The 20,598-nt window shown below is 41.1% G+C and overlaps 2 protein-coding genes across 4 annotated transcripts; one reads left to right on the top strand and one right to left on the bottom strand.

The window, feature by feature from the left end:
• Positions 1-1,523: 1,523 nt before the first annotated feature.
• LOC146505177 (cofilin-2-like) lies at positions 1,524-3,385 on the top strand. Its single transcript, XM_085182077.1, has 4 exons — positions 1,524-1,657; positions 2,475-2,770; positions 3,011-3,087; positions 3,228-3,385. Exons 1-4 carry the CDS (start codon positions 1,655-1,657, stop codon positions 3,335-3,337), a joined length of 486 nt encoding a protein of 161 aa, XP_085038203.1. The 5' UTR covers positions 1,524-1,654; the 3' UTR covers positions 3,338-3,385.
• A 2,112-nt stretch (positions 3,386-5,497) lies between these two features.
• rrbp1a (ribosome binding protein 1a) lies at positions 5,498-18,232 on the bottom strand. 3 transcript variants are annotated; one of them, XM_085182060.1, is made up of 27 exons: positions 18,018-18,232; positions 15,291-16,314; positions 13,854-14,008; positions 13,613-13,735; positions 12,909-13,061; positions 12,584-12,702; positions 12,223-12,376; positions 11,190-11,328; positions 10,873-11,054; positions 10,720-10,754; positions 10,556-10,631; positions 10,398-10,435; positions 10,224-10,305; positions 10,097-10,134; positions 9,874-9,952; positions 9,695-9,784; positions 9,507-9,593; positions 9,335-9,424; positions 9,160-9,252; positions 8,967-9,017; positions 8,794-8,874; positions 8,318-8,401; positions 8,007-8,084; positions 7,282-7,365; positions 7,083-7,181; positions 6,102-6,245; positions 5,498-6,014 (listed from the first exon to the last, which is right to left on the bottom strand). In XM_085182060.1, exons 2-27 carry the CDS (start codon positions 16,294-16,296, stop codon positions 5,976-5,978), a joined length of 3,399 nt encoding a protein of 1,132 aa, XP_085038186.1. In that variant the 5' UTR covers positions 16,297-16,314; positions 18,018-18,232; the 3' UTR covers positions 5,498-5,975. The 3 variants fall into 3 exon arrangements, with proteins under 3 accessions (XP_085038186.1, XP_085038185.1, XP_085038187.1); XM_085182059.1 differs by having other exon boundaries at positions 10,097-10,137; positions 18,018-18,231; XM_085182061.1 differs by lacking the exon at positions 8,007-8,084 and having other exon boundaries at positions 10,097-10,137; positions 18,018-18,231.
• Positions 18,233-20,598: the final 2,366 nt, after the last annotated feature.

Raw genomic sequence — 20,598 nt, 5'->3', positions numbered from 1 at the left:
AATTCTGATGTTAGGCGTTGTACTTATTGCACACCCTGGCTTTTTGGAACAGACGTTAGTCCGGATGTGGGGCGGGACTCTTGACTCTGCAAACCACGAATCCACAGAGAGGAAGAGAGGCCACTGTGCTGCTGAAGCAGAGTATCTGCATTTAAAAATAGTGTCTGAGGTGCCATTAAAAGGACAGGCCTGACAAAAGCACCGTGCCCTTTATCTAAAAAGGATTAGAAAAGAATGAAAAAGTTATCTACTGATACGATAAGATGCTGACAGAGAAAGTATGATTTACTACATAAGTTACTGAATGTATTGATTGGAGACTCAGTTTTCTTCTGGCACGGGTATGATTTTAAAGTACACAAAAACAAAAACTTTCAGTAAAGTTACTCTGACAGGACTGGAAGCCTTTTCAAATTTGCATGAATGTCATTTGGATTTTGTCCTGTTATTTGTGATTAAACACTACTGGAATGCATTTATTCATTGTAATCTAAATTAATCTTAAATACCTCGCTCTGGAGAGGAGCTTGTGTACTTGAACTTCAATCAATTGTCCTATCTTGATCAAGAATACTACTTATCCTAATCTTAAAAAAAAAAGAAACCATTAAATATTAAATAAATGTGAACATTACATTTGTCTCTGAATTGCAGTGGGCATGTAAGGCAGTAGGGCAAAGAAAAGTAGAGAGAGATACCCAGTGAAGTACACCCTGTACCTTGTACCTGTCGTTTTTGCACATTACTTGCTCAAAGAGTCATGGTGCAGGCCTCGTAGGGGCCAGTCAGGCCCCTCCTTCCTTTTACACTTGTATGTCATGTGCATATGATTACACTTCTTTTACATGTAGGTTAATGCGACAGAGAGAAACACAGGGCTAGTGGTGCTATGACTTTAAGAGCAGCGGTGCAACTTTTCTGAGCTATAAAAACAAAACTGAGTCATCACCGAGTCACACACGCACAAAAAAACCCTTTAAGAAACGAAGCCGGCAACTCAACATTTACACTAACATGCTCTTCTAAACCGGTCGTCACGAGTTGCAAATATGCACGCAGATATAAGTGTGGTTTTGGCCTGAAACAGTCATTTGTGTATCTCACAACTCACTGTGCAGAAACAGTCCGGTTTCCACAGGTAGCTAAATAAGTTCTTTTGACACATCTCTTTGCTCATCCTACCTATTACCATATAAGGCCATAGAAATCCATCTGAGCTGCAGATGACTTAAAAAGTGTAGACGCGGTTGTTCTCCATATATGGACGTCATGTGCCGCTCCCGTCTATAACACCTGGGAGCCTCACCTGAGAAAGATAAAAGATATCAAGCTTAACGAGACTAAAGCACATAGAAAAAAGTAACAAAGAAAACAAAAAACGCTCACGTTGTGTGAGGCACTTAAGCACATGCACACCTTTCTTGTGATTTAAGCTTCAAATTATAATTGTGATTAAATGCAAATGCTGAGGTTGCAGATGAAACTGTGTCACACCTGGGAACGAAGGGCTGGGCCGCCTTCTGGAGGTGTGCTCAATTCAACACGGCTCCTCCTCTATGAGTCAACCTGCTCTCCTTCCTTATGACCCCTCAGCTTTTTGACTGCTGCTGCCATTTTTCTCTGCTGCCTGTTTCCGTCACACATCAGAAGCAAAATGGTGAGTACCTCTCACAAAGAACTATGCTAGGATTTTTTTTTTTTTTTTAGCTTGAGCTGCCACTCTTGTGTGATTTGTGCGCTCTGCTAAACAATGCAGCCTTAGAAGTGATGACAGCTTTAAGCCTCCTTTTAAAACCAAATTTGGAGGGAAAAAAGTGAAAACTGTGTGAAAATGGTTGTCAGTAGAGCAACGGTGTAAGGCTTACATGTGATTACTGTGGAGTGGGAGGAAATAAGAAGATGGCTTGCTCTTGGTGCAGAAGTGTTCACATTCATGGTGTGGCTTTGCCTCCAAAATGGAGGAAGCTCCGTTCGTGCTTCAAACTTGTTGAGAGAGAATCCCTTGGGGTGGTGTTTCTTGTGCTAACTTGTTCCACAATGACTGGAATGTGACAGATTCAAGGCCTTAAAACTGGGGAAAGGATAGCAACACCCTTTGGCACATTGCTGCTTAAAGAAAGTTGGTTAAATGTTTGTGCATTTAATTGCCTGAACAGCACGTCTCTCCAAAGCTGAACTTTTTTTGAAGAGCTTCCTGTTTCTTCATCTTTCATTTCTGCTTTTTCTCTCGGAACAAACTGTCGAAGTTGAGAATATGTGCAGATATACGACCCAAGGCCCAATTTATTTTAAAGTGCTCATTTTGCATCTTGGTATTTAATACAATTACTCCCAACGCTTAACTTTATAAATCCCATTGTTTAAATGAGAGGCGTGTCACAAATCTACATGTCTGTAGTAGGAGCAGGTGTGTGTGTGTGGGAGGGTTTTTTTTTTTTTTTTTCCCTTTTTATAATATCTTGTCTTCTTACCAGGCATCTGGAGTTAAAGTCACTGACGCCGTTAAGGACCTCATCAATGAAATGAAGGTAGTGAAAAATGATGCTGACCAGAATGAACGCGTAAGATTGGTGATATTCAAAATCAATGACAGCGAGGGCGCCATCGTCGTCGATAAAATCTACCGTCAGAAAGACCTGGCAGACAAGGACGATGTCTTCAAGTTCTTCATCAGCCTCCTGGATTCTAAAGTCTGTCGCTACTTGATGTATGACTGCCACTTTGAAACAAAGGAATCAAGTAGAAAAGAAGAACTGGTCGCTGTGATGTGGTAAGTCCTCAAATTTCTGCTGAGTGTTCCCTCCATTTTTACATATTATTATTTTATTTATTTTTTGTGTTTTTTGCCTGCACCCAAGTGATCTGCAGGAAGTAGTAAAAGAACTTAGCATAATGTCTGGATTCTGATGCGTTTGAGAGTCTATGTCGTTCCAAGGAGACGTTTGCACGAATAGGAAAAATGTTTAAGCAGTCTGTTTTGGACACACGGATAATGGCTTCTCTTCATTAGGGCTCCTGATACGGCACCAATCAAAGAAAAAATGAAATACGCTAGCTCCAAAGATTCCCTGAAGAAGATCCAAACAGGTTTGTGTTGTGTTTTTTTTGTTTTAATTTTTTAGAAAATGTTTTGCCACATTCTTATTTACGTGTATTTACTTTGGAATTCTATGATATTGTTAACACAAGCTGGTTTTTCCCTTTATTTTATTTATCTTTTCTAACAGGAGTCAAACACATGCTGGAGATGAATGACCTTTCAGATTATGGAACCAGGGAAAGTTTTGCAGAAAGAATGGGAAAAGGTGTAGTCAAGCTTGAGGGCCACGCTGTGTGAGATCACTGAATTAAGCAATAAGGAATAAATAAATGAATGAAAAATATATATTTTTTGCTTTGTTTCCTTGTGTCAAAATGAGGTCAATTAAACAGATTTGAAATGGTACATCAAAGGTGATTTTTGGGGATGGGGTTGGGAGATGGTTGACAAAGCTTAAAGTGGGGGGGAGGCTTGGGCTCTGAATGGGATTTTGATAGTGTTAACACAGGGAAACTCAAAACGATCTGGGCACACAGTCAGACTGTGAAATCAACCTTGTTCAGATGGTATTTTACTCATTTTTGGTTTTATAGGGGGCTTTTTTTTGTTCTTTTTGGTTACTTGACTCTTGGTACCTTGAAATTTCTCCAATATTTTTTTTTTTTTTCCCCCCTGTGTAAATACAAACTTCATGAATCCCTGCATATGTCACTATATGCCACTTGTCTTCCTTTTTTAATATTTCTCCACAACAAAAAAGCAAACGTGCTGTAAAACAACATTAACAACCTACTGTAGTGCCAAAATGGCTGGTATTTAAGTTTGACCGAAATATTCCTAGGGGTATTTCTTTGATGGACACCTGGAGTTTATAGTACAGGGAAAAACAAAAATCACTGGAATTGCTGCACTGTTGTGTTGTCAAATAAACTCAATGCAATGTTTGTGTGATCTTTTTCTTTGCCTCTTGTTTTGATTTACCGGTGTAATTATGATTTGGTATGAACTATCATATTTCAGTGTTCAGGATATGACAGGTAGAAAAGTGGGTGCTTTTTAAGAGGTGGGAGTAACTAAAAATGTATAATCAAGAGAGCTTGAGCCTGGATGTATAGCAAACCGAGCGATAATATTTGCTGATTAGTAGTTGTAGCATCGCATCCCTAAGAACTGCTCCTTGCATATTATGTCACGTCCTCGTAATTCAAAAATGAGTTGTCTTCGACTTTAAATTGTCGAGATTTCCCACAAGAACAACGAGTGAATGTTTCTAAACGTCATGAGACTTTCGGGGATCTCGATTACAAAATATAATCCAATTCCGGCACTTGATTTGTGAAAACAGGAAGCAGTTTTTAAAGCCGTGTGGGAGCACCGCCTGGCCCCCCTCTGTCTACTTACCAATAAGTGCATGCACCACAGTGGACCTGAAACACAGGCAGGTGGCTCTTTGAGTATTGGGGCTAAAAGAAACCATCGCACCAGAATTTGGCGGGGTTTTGTACGACACTGGATGAACAAGAGGGGCGCTCTGGTCGGTTCGTGATTGGCTGTTTTGCTTTCAGGGAACTAACGACGCACGGCGATTTGAAAAAAGTCCCGCGGCAGCGACGCCTTTTTTTTCCAAAGTGATTTACGGCAGATGGGTAGTTTAACAGTCCTCGGAACTTTGACATCTCTTATTGTAAGCGCAATTAGTGAGGCTTTGACTACATTTAGATTTATAGTTCATTTTAATTTATAAAGAAGTCGCACAGTGAGCTTTCTCACTTTGAAAATTACTTGAACTAAAAATGAAATTAGTCTCTTTTTCAGAGACTCTACTCTCCGTAAAGTCCTTGAAGTGGTCATAAAGGAAACAGCCAAACACTCTTGGGGGAATTCTAACAGTTTTATTGAAATTAAAGCTTTAAGAAAATACAGTGGCACCTTTTTTTCCCCTAAAGGTGGCTTTAGTCTGAGCACTATGGCTGGATTTCACATCTGCATTCAGTTGTATGACAAATGTACACGGAGCATGTTGCTGTCTAACAGGACTTCCTGGTAGATAGCAGTAGTCTTTCTCCACATAGCAATGGTTTGGCAAACAGCTTTTAAGCCTGACACAATGATTTAGAGTGTAGTGGTCTTAAGCCAAATGTCAAAACTTATCATGTTCTTCTTTCTTACCAACCTTTCCTTAAAGAATAATTAGAGGAAAAACAAAGAGAAATTGTAGTTTTCCTCTATAAAACCATAAGGTCCTTTACAGTAGTGCAATGCCAGGGACTACTGTTGTGAGAATTGGTGCAACATAAATAAAAACTCTATTGAATGCCATAAGGTAAATGTACTGTGGAGGACACATGACTGAAGATGTGGTTTTTAATCACACCGGATCTAAAAATGTGCCATTATGCTTCGCTTCCTGCCTACATTGACTGCATTGCAGCAACAACACACACGCACTGAACACAATTACAGAGTGCCAACACTGTAGTTTATTCATTCATACAAATTCAGATTCAATGTGTGTTAATGGCAATCAGCTACAGAGGAAAAGCAGGCCCTGCACTGATGAACCACATTATGTTCCCATCATTCAACCACATAGAAAAGACATACAAAGTAATTGCACAGGTTGATGCACGTTTGACGTACATTCGGTTTCCCTTTTAACACTGAACTATGGGGGAAATGTCAGAAATAGAAGGCAGGGGGATAAATAACTTCTGACATAGCCAGAGTTGTTGAGGGAATGTGGTATAAAGATTGCAGCAGGATTATCTCCTCTAATCTTAGTTTGAAATGTTTTTAAAAATATCAAATACTTGATTCCTACAGCTGCAATAAATGCAATTAACTACAGTACAAGAAAAGAAATTTTTGGAATGCATAACTATGGTAATTATAAGGCATATTTGGCAGTTTTGTAGTGTCTGCAGTGAACTTCCTCTCACACAGACGTTCCTTCCTTCAGTTCCACGTATTCTCCCTTGAAAAGAAATATGAGAAATGGTAGCATGAAGATATGTAAGAACAAAAGGTTATGAGCGTACACACTGGGAGTGCATTTACTCACCTTGTTCTCCAGGTGCTCCTGTAGTGTTCTCACTGTCTCCCGCTCTTTGGTCAGCTGCTCCTGAGTAGCTTTAAGAAGCTGCTGGAGCTTAGTGGCTGCCTGGCCCAGGTCTTTGGACAGTTTCTTCTCCTTTGCCAAGCGCTCCTGTTCAAACAACCAGGAGCAAACATGACACCAATGAACTAAGGTAAAAAAAAACCACTTTGAAAGAGCTTTACATGTTTTTATAAACAGGTGTATTCTTTTTTATTATATATTATACATATTTGCACATCTTGTTCTTCCTTATTCATTCCATGTTCTACATCAAGTCAAGTGACTTGACTCATGACCTCTTTATACTGTTCTTTTGCTGCACTATTCTGAGCCAGGTGATGTATTTTTGTTCTGCACTGTTTGGTGTGTAGACAGCATGACAATCAAGTCTCTTTGTTGTTAGAAGCAGGGCCACTGTCATCCTGACATACTTTGCAGGGTTAAAGATTTATAATAGACCAGCACTCACCCAGCCTATACGGTAACCCTGCCACACACTCACCTATGAAATACTACAACCCTATTCATGTAATATGCTCACACTAGGCTCGCTATATCTGTATGTTTATGCACAGTTTCAACCATATCAGTAGTTTTTATAATAATAATAATGGATTGCATTTATATAGCACTTTTGAGACCCTCAAAGCACTTTACGATTCCACTATTCATTCACTCTCACATTCACACACTGGTGGAGGCAAGCTACAGTTGTAGCCACAGCTGCCCTGGGGCAGACTGACAGAAGCGAGGCTGCTATATCGCGCCATCACCAGTAGGCGGTAGACCAAGACAGACAGAGCTGGGGATCGAACCGGCAATCTTCCGGTTACAAGATGAGCTTCCCAATCCCCTGAACCACGGTCGCCCTTTTTGTTTATTAAACAAAACAAACAAACAGTGGTTGCTATTTTCTAACAAAACGCTATTGTAGCCATTGCGCACCTTCAGCTGAGCTACATCTTCAGTGTCGGATTGTGGCGACTCTGAGGAATCCTTTAAAAGATCCAGTTGAGCCTGAAGTTCTGCTACAGTTTTTTGGGCCTGGAAGTTGACAGCACACATCTCTGTTATCCACTGCGAACTTAAGAGAAACGTAAAGGTGTAAGAAGAACATAAATACTGCACAGACTGTAGCTGATACCTTCTCATACTCTTCTGAGAGCTGCTGCCTGTGGGTCGCCTCCCCATGCAGCTTCTCTGCCGTCTGGCTCAACTCGTTCTGGACCTGGCGGCAGACAGAGGCACACTATAAATACACACACACACACACACACACACTAATAAGCAGCACAGTGATGCGTAAACAAACATTTCTTTTGTTAAAGTGCCAGCACTGTGCACACACCAACATACATAAATCAAAGCTGCTCAACCTGTGGACCGAGTTAGTACTTTCTCTCGCTGTTTCTAGGTGAAAGACTAAAATCAAACACGAGGTTTCTGGGCTTTTAAACATATAAACAAATATCAGGAAACAAAACAGAGGTGAGCATGCAAGTGGAGAATCAGCAGCAGTTAAGAGTTAGGCTCACTCTGTTAGTGCAAACAGTGGTTAGCATAAACAGCTGCCCTGCTGGAGGAGTACTGGACGGACCGGAATTACAGCCCTACTATATCGGAGTGATCAGTACTTGTTTTTCATGGAACATCCTTCATTTAGGAGAAGGAAATGACCAAATGTGTTTCTAATTCACATGACAACACACATCTGTACCCTTGCAAATTTTATTTCAATGTCCTATTAAATGGAACCAAACCCAATTGTGAAGGAAATGTTAAAAAAAACAAAGGAGATTTATTTAAGCTGTTCATGTCACTGTCCAGTACTCTCTAACAGGAAGTGAAGGGTGACATTTGCACCCTGACCTGAGTGGGTTGAGCCTCAGCCGGGCCATTCTGTTCTTGCTGGGCCCGCAGCGTGATCTCGCTCAGCTGCTCTCTGACCTGAAAAAGGAAGCCGCCGCTCGTCACTGTTTACGTAACCTCCATCCATGAATCTCTCGCTCAGCACTCATAAGTCAGTGACAGCTTACTGAGCTGGTTCTGCATGTGAAGTCATGAGTCGCATGGATTCCTTAACGAAAATTCCCTCCTCTCAACTCAAGTACACTTTCATAAGAATGCGTTACATATTATTGGCTAGATGATGGGAAAGTGAGTCACGACGGCGTAGTCACCTGTGCGAGCTCCTCCTTGTGTGCCTTGGCCTCCTTCCGGGCCAAATCCAGCTGGCTCTGACACTCCGACAGCTGCAGCTTCAGCTGAACGCAGAGCAGAGCACAGACAGGAGCCAATGTTAGTGTTGTTGTTTTAAGTGGAACAAAAGATGTAAATGAACACATCATTTTAAATATGAACAGATAACTCAGCAAATTTATCATTAGATATTCTCCAGCTTAACCCCTTAACTCTTAATGTATCATATTTGATAAAGGAAGCTTTTGTACGTTTTTGAGACTTCTACATCAGTGTGTTACATTTGCACTATAATAAATGCATGGAAGTTGTTTTTTAACTAGTCAAGAAGCCAGGTGTATAGCCTGAATGCAAGAATAAAGGTAAAACTATGCCAGTAATATACAAGTTTCTATCATTTAATATACATATAATACAATTCTAGTAAGCCTGCTAAAGATCTTAGCTGCTTGTGTACCTGCTCCATCTCCTCTGAGATTAGATGACTGTCTGTCTGCTTTTCCAGCTGGGCTTCCAGAAGCATCATCTGCTCCTTCAACTGTAGAGAAAAAAAAATGACTTAAACTTAAAACTTAAAACCTGCCAATTTACCCCCAGGAGGTGATTTAAATAGAGTGGAGAAATCCTCACCTGTTCTATACTTTGGTTTTCTGCTTCCAGCTTACTGACTTTCTGCAAAGCCTGGCAATGTAACAAGATACCGTAAATTAGTTTTGTTTTTTTAATAATTTAAGGGAACTTATCCAAGGTGAAAACCCCTGAAAGTGACATTGTTTTTAAAGTCAAGATAAAGATAAAATCTTTAGTAGGTATTATTAGTTACCTCTTGCAGCTGTTCCTCTGAGTTAGCCATCTTGGATTTCCATACGAGCTCTTCCTCCTCCACACTCTTCTGAAGATGTTTCAGCATTCCTTCCTAAAGGAGAAATGGAGAGATCTATAGATGGACCATAACAACTTTGTAATCCGCAATTCACCACTGGATTTTAGAAACTTACAGTTTCAGCCAGTACTGTCCTGTACTGTTCACATTCAGCCTGCAGGGAACCATGGCTTTCCTGCGCCTCCTTCAATTTCTCAAGCAACTCCTATAACAAACCACAAACATTCACAACCTCTTCTGCCAGGTTACTTTAAACCAGTATGTGGAAACAGTGTAAAGTGGCTTACTGAATGTGCTGTGCTTGACTGAGACTCCTGGCTCTGCTGGCTCAGAGCTCCCTGAGCGTTCTGTGTAAACACTTTTAACCAGTTTAACTAAGAGGAGAAAAAGTAGACACAAATGAGTCACAGGCACCACCTGCTTTGGAATAAAAAGCTCATTCAGCAACTCTCCCAGTGAAATCCCCCTTTCTTACCTGCTCTGTTTCTACAGGTATCTGTGGGAAAAGTGTCTGGAGAGCTTCTTTGGTTTCATTTTGAAAAGCTGCCAGTTCTGCCGCAGTGTTCTGTTTAAGAAGTGAACGACATTATCAGTAAGGTGACCGACAGCAAACTGGTTTCCGCTGATAAGCCACCAGCAGGTGAAAAGACTTACCGCGTGAGTGGCAACCTTCTCTTTTGCTACCCTCAGTTCATCTTGTAATGACGTGACCAGAGCATCCTTTTCAGTCAAACTATTAAAGCAAACAAAAGACAAAACAGATGTAAATAACTGACCTAATTTTGTGTGAGGCTGATCTTTACATGTGGCAGACTTATTAACCTGAGTGTGTACGATTTGCCTGTTAAGGCAGAACAGCAACATTTAAGTGCATTACCTGTTCTGTAGTAGTGCAAGCTCTGCAGAGCCATCTGACTGCTGAAACAGGAACAACATGCAAATCAATTTTTTTCCTTCTGGGCAGCTCTAAAAGCAGAATCATGCACATCAACAGGAACGCTTACTTGTGTGTTCTTCAGTGTCACCATTTCTTCTTTGAGGTTTTTGAGTTCATCCTGAAGTGACGTGACCTGACTGGCATCTTCACTAAAAGGTTACACAATTTACACAGAGGTATAAATCATAACAAAACCAACCTGCACTTTCTATTAGCCCAAGATAATTATAAAGCACCTTACCTCTTATTTCTTTGCTCAAGCTCAGCAATAGTGTTCTCCTATTGAAAGGGAACATTATTTGCCATTAGCCCATTTTTTGCGATCTATATTTGTCCTGAGAAACTGAGAAGTGATACTTTTTGGTAACAAATTAAATGTCAAACGCATGCAGTGCTTACAGCAGCTTCCTTCTTTATCTGCAGTTGCTTCAGTTCCTCATGAAGCACATTTAACTGGCTCTCTCTCTCTTGCAAGCTGTACATAAGAGCGTGATATTTAGAAAGTGAATAAACCAGCATCGGATGTGATATTGATTTATGAGAGAGGAAGAGTAAACACCTACCTGATCTTTAGACGTTCCACATCTTCAGAGTTCACCTGGAAAATGTAAAAATAACAAACATCTTTAGGTGTGACTACATACTAGTCAGCAATTTTAGGTGTGGTTACGTATTCGTCATCTCTTTCATAGAGGTCAAACTTAAAATGTATTTACCTGTTTGTTATCCTCCTCCTTTTTATTCTGACTGGCCTCCAACAGGGAGTTGATTGACGCCACCTGCTGTTCAAGCTGTCTTTTCTCTTTCTTTGTCTCCTCCAGCTGGACAGTGAAGGCATCCACCTGAGCAGAACGCTCCTTGAGCTCAGCCTCCAACTTCTTAACACATACTTGAAACTCTGTAGAAATAAAAACTTGCATGTTAATCTTTAGCTTTAAATACTTTGACTAAGATTTGTCTAAGATTAGTTTTTCTATTTAAACTACTGACAAAAAATGCCAACACTTAAATATGATAGCCTTTGCTCACTGACCTGAGAGTGTGCCACTGTCCTGTTGAGCCTTGTCCAAAGTTGCCTGCAGGCTGCCATTTCTACTCTGTGTTGTTCTGAGTTCCTCACACACCTCCTCCAATTTCCTCTGCAATGCCTGTTCTTTCTCTGCGTGGCTGGTCTGAAGAAGATATTTCAAGTTGTTATAAACAGCAGAGGGCAGCAAAGTATCACTAAAACGTTTTTTGTAACTGACAGCATTGAGTCATATGCGTCCTTAAAAGTTCCACAAAAAGAAAGAGCCAACAGAAAATGTCACAAAAAGAAAAAATATTAACAGTTACATTAAACAGACATCTTATTTCTAAGCTAAGCAGTTCTTTCTACGAGCATCACAGGAGGAGATTTGATTAGGAAATGACAGAATTTCCTTTGTCTCCATGTTGTTGATAGTCACAGTCCAAAAAAATAGAACTCTTTCATCATGTGAGCGTGACTTGTTGCATAATATGTACAAAGACTTTAGACTGCTGGGAGGGCAGTAAGTAAATGATTAAACAAAAAGCACACTTGACTTGTGAGAAGTGCTGACTCACTTGTTCCACATTACCAGTAATAGCTCAGAGCAGCAGCATTCCATGAGTGGGACTGTGTGGGCTGATAGTGCATAAAACAAGGAAATTAACAGACCAAAACACACTGTTGTACTTCCTGTCTGGAAACTGGAAATGGTGTCACGTTTTTATGGCCGATTACAACAGGCTGGGGAGGAGCGAAGCTCGGACATGAACGCATTCCAGCTGGCACCTACAGCCCCCGTCATTGTTACAGCTGCATTCCATTCTTGGCCCTAGGCTCTATGATTACAAGGCAATTAGATGTCCCTTAACATTAGAGAGTCTAGAGATTGGTGGGGAAAGGCCTAGGCTTGCATTTTGTAGATGCTCAGACACTAACTCGCTGCAGAAACAATATTATATAAAAAAGCTAGAATAAATGCTTTAGCAAAACAGACAGGGGAAAAAAATAAATAAATCAGGTCTTATGTAGTGATAATAAAGATAATGCGGCCAACCTGAAGCAGTGAGAGCTGCTTCTCAGCAGCAGAGACCTTGGCCTCCAGCCCTTTCCTTATGTTCTCATCTGAAAGCACACTCTCCATCTTCTCTCCGAGTTCCTTGGTTAACTTTGCACATTCCTGTCGCAGCTTGGCCAGCTCTGCATTTTGTCTGAGGGCAGAGGGGAGACAGACATCAGCTCAAGAGTAAAGACACATGCCTTTCAAGCATGAGTCAACCTTCAGACCTGTTATAACAAAGAATCTGAATCAGTACACACTGTACTGAAGTTAAAACTTAATGTATTTATAAAGAGGTAAAAATCTCTTATTGCCCCATACTAGTCAGTTACCGTGTCAGCGTTTGGTAAAAACTCACTTGCTCTCGGCTTGACTAGTAGCCTGGTTGAGCGCATCACGCAGGATGGAGTTCTCCTGCTGGAGGCGAGCAAGTTGGGCATTGGGGCCTTTTTCCAGCTGGTCCTGAAGGCTTAGGATCTGCAGTCATTTTTAAGATTATTTTAATGTTGCTAAAGAAACCATAAAGCCTGGTGCTACTGCTCTTTCACAAGAGTAATGTTTAATGTGTTTCAAGAGTAAACTAAACCTAAGTCAGAAAACTCAGAGAACCATAAAATAATAAAACGCAAACACAAATATACCTGTTTTATTTTTAAATTCAATGTAATGTGTATTAAACTGACCTTTGCATTGAGTCTCTGTGTTTGGGCTACGTGGTCCTGGTAGCTGGCCTGCATGCGAGCCTGCAGAGCAACCATTTCTTGCTCTCTCTTACTCAGCTGAGAACTCAGCCTCGTCTCTACGCTGGCCACCTTGGCCTTCTCAGCAGACAACTCCTGATAAATGGACAGCACAATCAGAGAAAGGATTCACGTTCATTGTGTTACAACAAGTCACTTAAGAATGAAATCTCCCCAACTGTCCATCAATCTCACGAGAGAGGAGAGGATTATAAATTTTGGAACATATTATTGGCTTTACCGCTCACTTAGCACCTACCCATCAGGTTTTTAAAAATATATATCAAAATACAGTGTGAAACAGAGCAGTGGCTACCAAATCAAAGTGAAACTACTTCCCCTGCATCTTAAAGATTTTTTTCTCTATCGTAACCTGACCAAGTTAGCTTTCCAATAGTGCCACCCTCAGGACAAAAGAAGAATAGTGCAGCTGTCAGTGCACAGTCATGGCAACAGGATATTAATCCTTTTAATTTAGTTTCTTTATCTGCTGCCACAATGCCAAACCACACTTTCAGGCTTAGTTATAATAAGGATTTAAATGCAGCAAAGATTCTCGTCCATATTATGAGTAATAATAGTCTCACTGGGCAGCAAACAAGGCTATCGAGCAGACCTGCTGTTTTTGAGACTCTTCTATGTCTGACCTTGGTGAGCTCTCGAAGACGATTCTTTACTGCAGAAGCATCCTCTTGCTCTGCTGCCAGCTGCTTCTCTCGCTCGTCCAGCTGCTTCTTCAGCATGGCCACTGGGTCTCCTTTCTGAGTGGCCTAAACACACAAACACAGAGAGATGCAAAAGAATGAATCTTTCCTCAACTCTCAAATGTATTCAGTGAACTATGTTCTTATGTGAGGCTTTTCCTTCACTGACTCTGCTGTTCCATACCATGTGCCAGGTGTCCTGGATGATGCCAACTTTCTCAGACAGAATCTCGATGAGCCTGTGTGCCTCTCCCTCACTGAACACCATGCTGCTGATGGTGGATACCAGGGCCTTATAGGGCAGGTACAGCGGAGCATCGGCAGAATCCACTGCTGCAACTGCAAAGGCAAACACAAAATAATGCAGAAGAATTAGATAAACTCAGAATTTATTTAATATCTAAAATAAAGTGCTCTAGACAAAGGTGACTGAATTCTCTCACACCGCCTTAGGAAAAGGACAATGCTACAACATGTCCTTTGGGTCTGGGGCCCTGGGCATTTTCAGATGGCAAAATAATAGGGCATTGTGGCACCAGGCGGAGACAAGCCTCGGGCAAGTGAGAAAGCCGACCCCACCTCTCTTCTCATTGTCAGCAGCACTGAGAGGCTTTGTAAGTTAACAAAACAGAGCAACAGTGTTTGGACAAGCTGGTGTGCTCTCTGCCCTCCAGAGCTGAGTGCCAGACGTTACCCACCACTGCCATTGGCACTATTTCCACAAGTCCACAGCTCAAGTTCATCAGTACTGACAAGTTATTCCTGACTTAGAGTGTAAGTATGTGTATGCAAGCCAACTCTTAAACATTAAACTCTCACTACAACAACCAGTGTTATGGCTAATGTAGTTCCTGCCATTTCCATTGATTTAAATGAGAAGGTCTATTGTAGAAACTGTAACAGTAACAGCAGATAGCTGCATACCATAATAGCAGGCCTTTGCATTGAGCAAACAATGACTTGTTTACATTAAAGAATATCTGCTTGTAGAGTTAATCAAAGAGCAAACAACCAGCTTCCCAGAAAAAAATTATGATATCTAAAACATATGAAGGGTTACCAAGGAAGTAAAGACAGTGTGTACTTCTCATTTTGAAACATGTACAACATTAGATCTTCTTTTTTACACTGATGTGAACGTATTCCTCCTCCACCACCGAAGATGGACCAGTCCCTTAAATGTCCCTCAAAAAGAGCAGGGAGGAGGCTTCGAGAGGAGCTTAGAGCAAGGAAACATGTGCATCCTAAAAAGCATTCTGTATGCACACACAGAAAATCACCAGCACTGGAACCAAGGATTCCCATTCATCTCTCCCTCACATCTCTTTGGAAGAGGTAAAAGATGCCAGAAAGACATATGTGAGGGAAATGAAGGGACATATTAGCATAATAAAAAGCAGCCAGTGCAGCTCTGTAGTCATATCTGAAACTAAAGCTGCGGTTTCTGTTGAGCTATGTGCATTGTCATCTACCGTGTGTAGACCACCTGTTTTGGAGCCATTCCTCTTTCTTTAATAACTTTAAAATTAAACGATATAAATATTAAAATACGATTAATAATTCTACATTTTGCAACATCCACTACACAGTAATCAGAGATCTCTAAAATATAAATGCTTACCAGGCTCAGTCTTCTTCTTCGATGCCTTTTTCTTGGGTTCTTGTGCTTTTGCTGCAACAGAGGGAGCCTGCTGGGATCCCACCAGGGGCACAGCCATCACCGGGACATCTTTAGTGACAGCCTCCAGCACTGGAGCAGTTTTAGATGGAGCTGGTACAGACTTGGTTGGTGCTGGAGCAGATTTGGATGTGACAGGGGCAGGCTTAGCTGATGCAGGAGCAGCAGAAGTGGAAGATTTGGTTGAAGAGGACTTGGCTGTTGTAGAAGTTGGAGCAGGAGCAGACTTTGTTGAAGCAGGTGGAGGAGCGGCCTTGGCTGAAGCAGGTGGAGGAGCGGCCTTGGCTGAAGCAGGTGGAGGAGCGGCCTTGGCTGATGCTGGGGCAGCCTGGGTCGGGGCAGGTGCAGAGGATGGAGCAGTTACCTTCGTCGGGGCAGAGGATGGAGCCTGGGTTACGGCAGAAGCTGCAGAGGACTTGATCGGTTCAGACACAACTACAGATGACTGGGTTGAGGCTGGCTCAACCTTTGCCACTTTCTGCTTCTTCTTCTTCTCTTTAGGTGAAGGTGCAGGTGAGGGCTCAGGAGCTGGGTTTGGTTCAGCAGCAGACTTGGGCTGCATCTCTGCTGCAACTTCAAAAGTGGAGACAGGCTCAGAAACAGAAGGAGCTACAGTTGGCGCAGTTACACCCTCACTGACTATGTCAGCGTCAGTGTCAGCATCGCCTTCAGAAACGTCTTCAGTTTTCTCCTGCTCTGGGATCTTCCCATTGGGCTTTTCATCTTTCTTCTTTCCACGGTTCTTCTTCTCAGACACTTTGTCCTTTTTCTTTTTCTCAGTGCGAACAGACTGTGTCTTACCCAGTTCTCTGCGCTGTTTAGCCAGGGCCTCCTCATAAGAGGTCTCCTTCATGGAGAAGGTGGAGACGAGGGCAATCCCAACAGCAGAGATCACCATGAATCCACCAAAAACCATAATCCCAAGGGTCTGGGGGTCATAGATATCCATGGCTAAATTTTAGTAAACCTGGAAAAAAAAAAAAAGGGGGGGGGGGGGGTTCACTTTGTCATTCATACTCAGAATAAATTGTAATATTACCAAAGAAAAAATGTAAGTAACATTAGCTGCATTAACAAAGCAACTGATCAGACAGAATTACTCTCTTAGGAGAAACAATCCTAGCTTTTACCTCAAACGGCCTCAAGGTGTCACTGTCAAGTCCATTAACTTGTGGCCACAGAAAGCAGAACAATAAATCTTAAACTCTGAAACCAAATAGTTGCTTACTTTCGGGTTGAATGTGTTTTTTTCACATTTATTTGCATCTCATACAGTCAGTTTAACACTGAATGCAAGTGCGACAACCTCAGACAAAGTGTCATTTAAAGCCATTAACTTTTTTAACATTAGAATTATCATTTTGATTACTGTATTTTTATAACAGAATAGGCCCATACTTTTGGGCACGGTATCTTCTGAAGCAAAAATCAAAAACTTTTTTGAAACAGATGCTCAAAAAATTGATCAATCATATCAAAAATGGTTACAAACCAATGTAATACACACAGAAAATGCAGAGATTTCCATAAGCTGACTTGTGGTTAAAGTAAATGCCTTCAAGAGTATTCAGCTGTTTCTTCAAAGCTCTTAAAAGTTCTTCTCACAGACCAGAACATTTCACCTGCAGTAGTATAGGACAGCTGGCTGACTGTTTTTTGCGGGTCACTAAAACACCTTGATTTATTCTAGCAGAATTATCATTTATATCTGTAACAAATGTTATCTTAACAGAAAATGCATGAACACAAGAAGCCAACACATGTAGAGGTTTATTGTTTTAAAACAAAGCAACGTGACACGGAAAGGAAAAGTGCAGAGTAAGAGTCCAGAGTCCCTGTTCATTGCAGGGTCTATAAGCTAGACTCAAAGGGGAAGGTACGGCCCTGCCTCCTATCTGTAATGTCACACATCAGCGCATCTTTACTCAGGCTGAACTGAAGAAGAGGACTGAAAGAAAGCCAACTCGACCCCAACTGTTATATAGAAGTGCAACTTTGTTACGAAAAACACATCCCTAAGACAGAGCCTAAGATATCTGACTTTAATTCATGGCTATAGTGGTTCTCATAGAGGGTGTACTGAAGATATTGAAACTGTCTTCAGATAAAAGGCGTGAAATTGAATAAGTCATGAAGGTTTTAAAAAGATGTATATAATAACAGCTTACTTGTTCCCCATAATCTAATACACACACATCGACTTCAATAACTTAAAAGATAGTTTATTCAAGCTAATCCTAAAGCTTATTCCAAGACCACAAGTGAAAGGGATTATTCAAAGTTTACAAACCGTTATGAACACCCTATTTCACGTGCCGCGCATTAAAGCACAGTGATGTGCAAATGCCCCAAGTATTTCATTTATTTTAAATTTTATATGGTTTTAATCAATACTTACCAGCTAGCACTGCAGCTAACACTATGAATCAATGAAATTGGCTAATGTCCTGCACAATAAGCGTCGCTTACGCAACAAAAATGGACAACACAAGCTGTAATAAAAATGCAGACTAAACAGTTAGCGAGAAAAAGGTCTAAAATCATTTTAAATAACTTCCGTCTGGTCTGTTTCTGTGGCAGTAGTTTTCTTAGGGGCTAGCAGTTAACAGCTTTCCAAGCTAGCTAAAGATGGTTCAATGAATAAAAAAATTCCAAGAATCCCACGCTTACCCCGGCGCTGATAACGCTACGTCTGCTCGCTTCAAAGGGAATATACTGAGGTCGAGTTATAGATGAAGTGGCTTTTGGGCAAAGCTACCAATATGTCCAGCTATCTGGCTAACTTGTCTTTTTTCCAGTGCTCTCCTCCTGACTCCGCTGGAGAATCCTCGGTCTGCTGTGAAGTCGTGGCACTTTGAGCTGGCTAGACGCGCTGGCCCCATGCCCCAGATAGCTACCATAAATCCACAAGGTTTCTGATTGGCTGGAATGTTCTCAAGACGGAAATGAGGCTGGTGGGAGTTGTAGTTTACTGCGGTCATGGAAAAAGTTCGTACAGTGAGATGGTTTTTCAGTCAAACAAAAGCGATTTGTTTGAAACGGAGAGTAAGTAAGTAAGTTTCCTGTTACTATGTCTTTTAAGTGCGCTCACTCTGGAGGAGGGTATGCTTTGTAAAGTTGAGAAGAAACCCTTTTTTACACTTAAAAGCACTTTTTTTTTCGTTTTTGAGGACAGCCCTGTTCTGGCAAAAGGAAGTATTCAAAATATCCACATATTTAAACAAAGTGCTCTTATTTGTAAGGCCACAGCAACTTTGAAAGGAGTAGGTCTATGGGAGGTATCTTTTCTTTAATGCAAAGTACAGTGTAACCTACTGACCTCTTCTTTTGTCAAAGTATTTTTGCTGCGAGCAGGACTTCTGCTTTTCACTGCTTCCATTTATCTTTTTCTACACGTTTACAATTTTGTGTCAAGTGAGTTTCAGATTTTTCCAATACACAGATACCAAGGGGACATCAGGGTTTTTTCACATCCCATAATAAGCCTTTCCGAAATCCTTGACACAACCACTTCTCAAACCACTTCTTAAACTCCTTTAAAAAGCAGTTTGAGAAGTGGTGGCACTTGTTTGTTCAAGTAAGTTTGCAGATTGTCCTTGTCATTCTTCAGCAATTGTTTTGACTTTGAGATGACGGTGTGTTACTAATGCGAGCATAAAAGCAAACGATTCCCTGAGCAGGGCAGGGTGCACTAACCCAGAAAAGGTTTGGTCATAACACGCACCTTGCTTTGAGTCCTTTTGATGTTTTGTTAATGATGGAATTCCATTACTGAAGGACGAACATGCACTGTCCTCCAGACATTCCTTCACACTTTCACACCCAAGATGTGCCAGTCCCCTGTGCTTCTGCGTCAGGGGGGCAGGCAAAGAGGCAATGTTAGATATTTATATTGCTGAGGGCCAAAATCGAAGTGCTGCTTTCTCTTCTTACTCTCAGAAGGTGCGAATGTAGCTGAGAAGAATTTCAAAAATCTTTGCAGGACCAGGAAGAAGCATCCTAACCCGTTTCAATAAGGAAGTACAGATGATCCAGTTACGTCAATAATCCCTGCAGGTGCGGTTTAAAAAAAAAAAAGCATTCAGAGGGCACATTCTCTTTATGGGGAGGTTTTCATGCGTCATGGCTCTGAGTCCTACTGTAAGGCTTATATCAGCATTTATGATGATTTTCTGGTGAGCACTGAGCTGAGGCAGGTGCTTTCACAGGCTCAGTCAGTGTGAGAGGATGTCACAGCTCACTCAACCATGAACAAAACCAAAGTGAAAAAAGACTATATGACACAGCAGACAAACGTACACCTGAAGCAGTGTCCCCTTTTTCTCGCGCTCTATTGTGCTTTCTTAAAAAAATCCTGGGCCTGATTATGTAATAGTGCTTTGCATGCCACTGAGGATTAAAAGTGGAATATAAAGATGGTACTGAATAAATTATTACTGGCAAATCACTAACAATCTATCCAGAAGTTCTAAGAATGCACAAAATCCATTTTTTATCACAGCCTGTAAATGATCTAAGTGTGCCTAGGGGGAGATACAGAAATTCACAAAATCATCTAACTACAGTCTATCTTTGAAGCAAACACCATTTATCTTTTTTACATTGGTTTATGCAGCCAAATTTCATTCATTGTCATTTTCTCAGATGGTTTTGTTTCTGAGGTGACTTATCAGATCAGTGGAGCTGCACAAAGAGAACATGAATAGACTAAATTTAGGACTGATACTTTTCTGTTTCATATAGCTCTGTAGCTGTGGTGAAGGGACTTTAACCCCACATAAGCAAATGGCTCTTCTTTGGCAACCTTAAACACACGTCTACAGTTGACATCTATGCCTTTTTTTTTTTTTTTTTATCTCATCTTGTTCCAAAGGCAGGTCTTGCTTTAACTCATTGATGCTGCACTTCTAAATCCTGTTTGCTCTTACCACAGCTGGCAGGCTCCTTTGTTTGTACTGATTATTTGTTATAATGTCATTGGCTACAGTCAGCTGTTTTAACCAATCAGTGACTAGCGCGAACCTTACAGGTCACTGTGACTGAAAGACTGGGGCTGTCTAATATTGACAGATCCCCCACGGATGTATGAGTAGACTCTACGTGCATCATCATTGCAATTCTGCTTTTCTACAACTCCAACAGCAAAAGCTTCGTTAAAGAATCTGTATTATCCATTAGGATGTTCATCATAATAATGGCTTTAATTTTTTGGGGTTTAAATAATAATAATAAATATATACTGAGTGCATTG

Source organism: Neolamprologus multifasciatus, chromosome 13 (assembly GCF_963576455.1).
Source record: "Neolamprologus multifasciatus chromosome 13, fNeoMul1.2, whole genome shotgun sequence".
In the NCBI taxonomy this organism is placed as follows: domain Eukaryota; kingdom Metazoa; phylum Chordata; class Actinopteri; order Cichliformes; family Cichlidae; genus Neolamprologus; species Neolamprologus multifasciatus.
Note: the sequence above shows the minus strand (reverse complement) of the source record. Positions and strands in the feature narration are given on the sequence as shown.

What these genes read in the sequence shown, in the direction of transcription:
- LOC146505177 (XM_085182077.1), top strand. An exon ending in GAACTGGTCGCTGTGATGTG is followed by an intron (nt 2,771 to 3,010) that starts GTAAGTCCTCAA and finishes TCTCTTCATTAG; the next exon opens with GGCTCCTGATACGGCACCAA. An exon ending in CCTGAAGAAGATCCAAACAG is followed by an intron (nt 3,088 to 3,227) that starts GTTTGTGTTGTG and finishes CTTTTCTAACAG; the next exon opens with GAGTCAAACACATGCTGGAG.
- rrbp1a (XM_085182059.1), bottom strand. Translation starts at nt 16,296, where the DNA reads ATGGATATCTATGACCCCCAGACCCTTGGGATTATGGTTTTTGGTGGA. An exon ending in AGGAGGAGGATAACAAACAG is followed by an intron (nt 10,755 to 10,872) that starts GTAAATACATTT and finishes TACATTTTCCAG; the next exon opens with GTGAACTCTGAAGATGTGGA. An exon ending in CTTGCACTACTACAGAACAG is followed by an intron (nt 9,953 to 10,096) that starts GTAATGCACTTA and finishes TTGCTTTAATAG; the next exon opens with TTTGACTGAAAAGGATGCTC.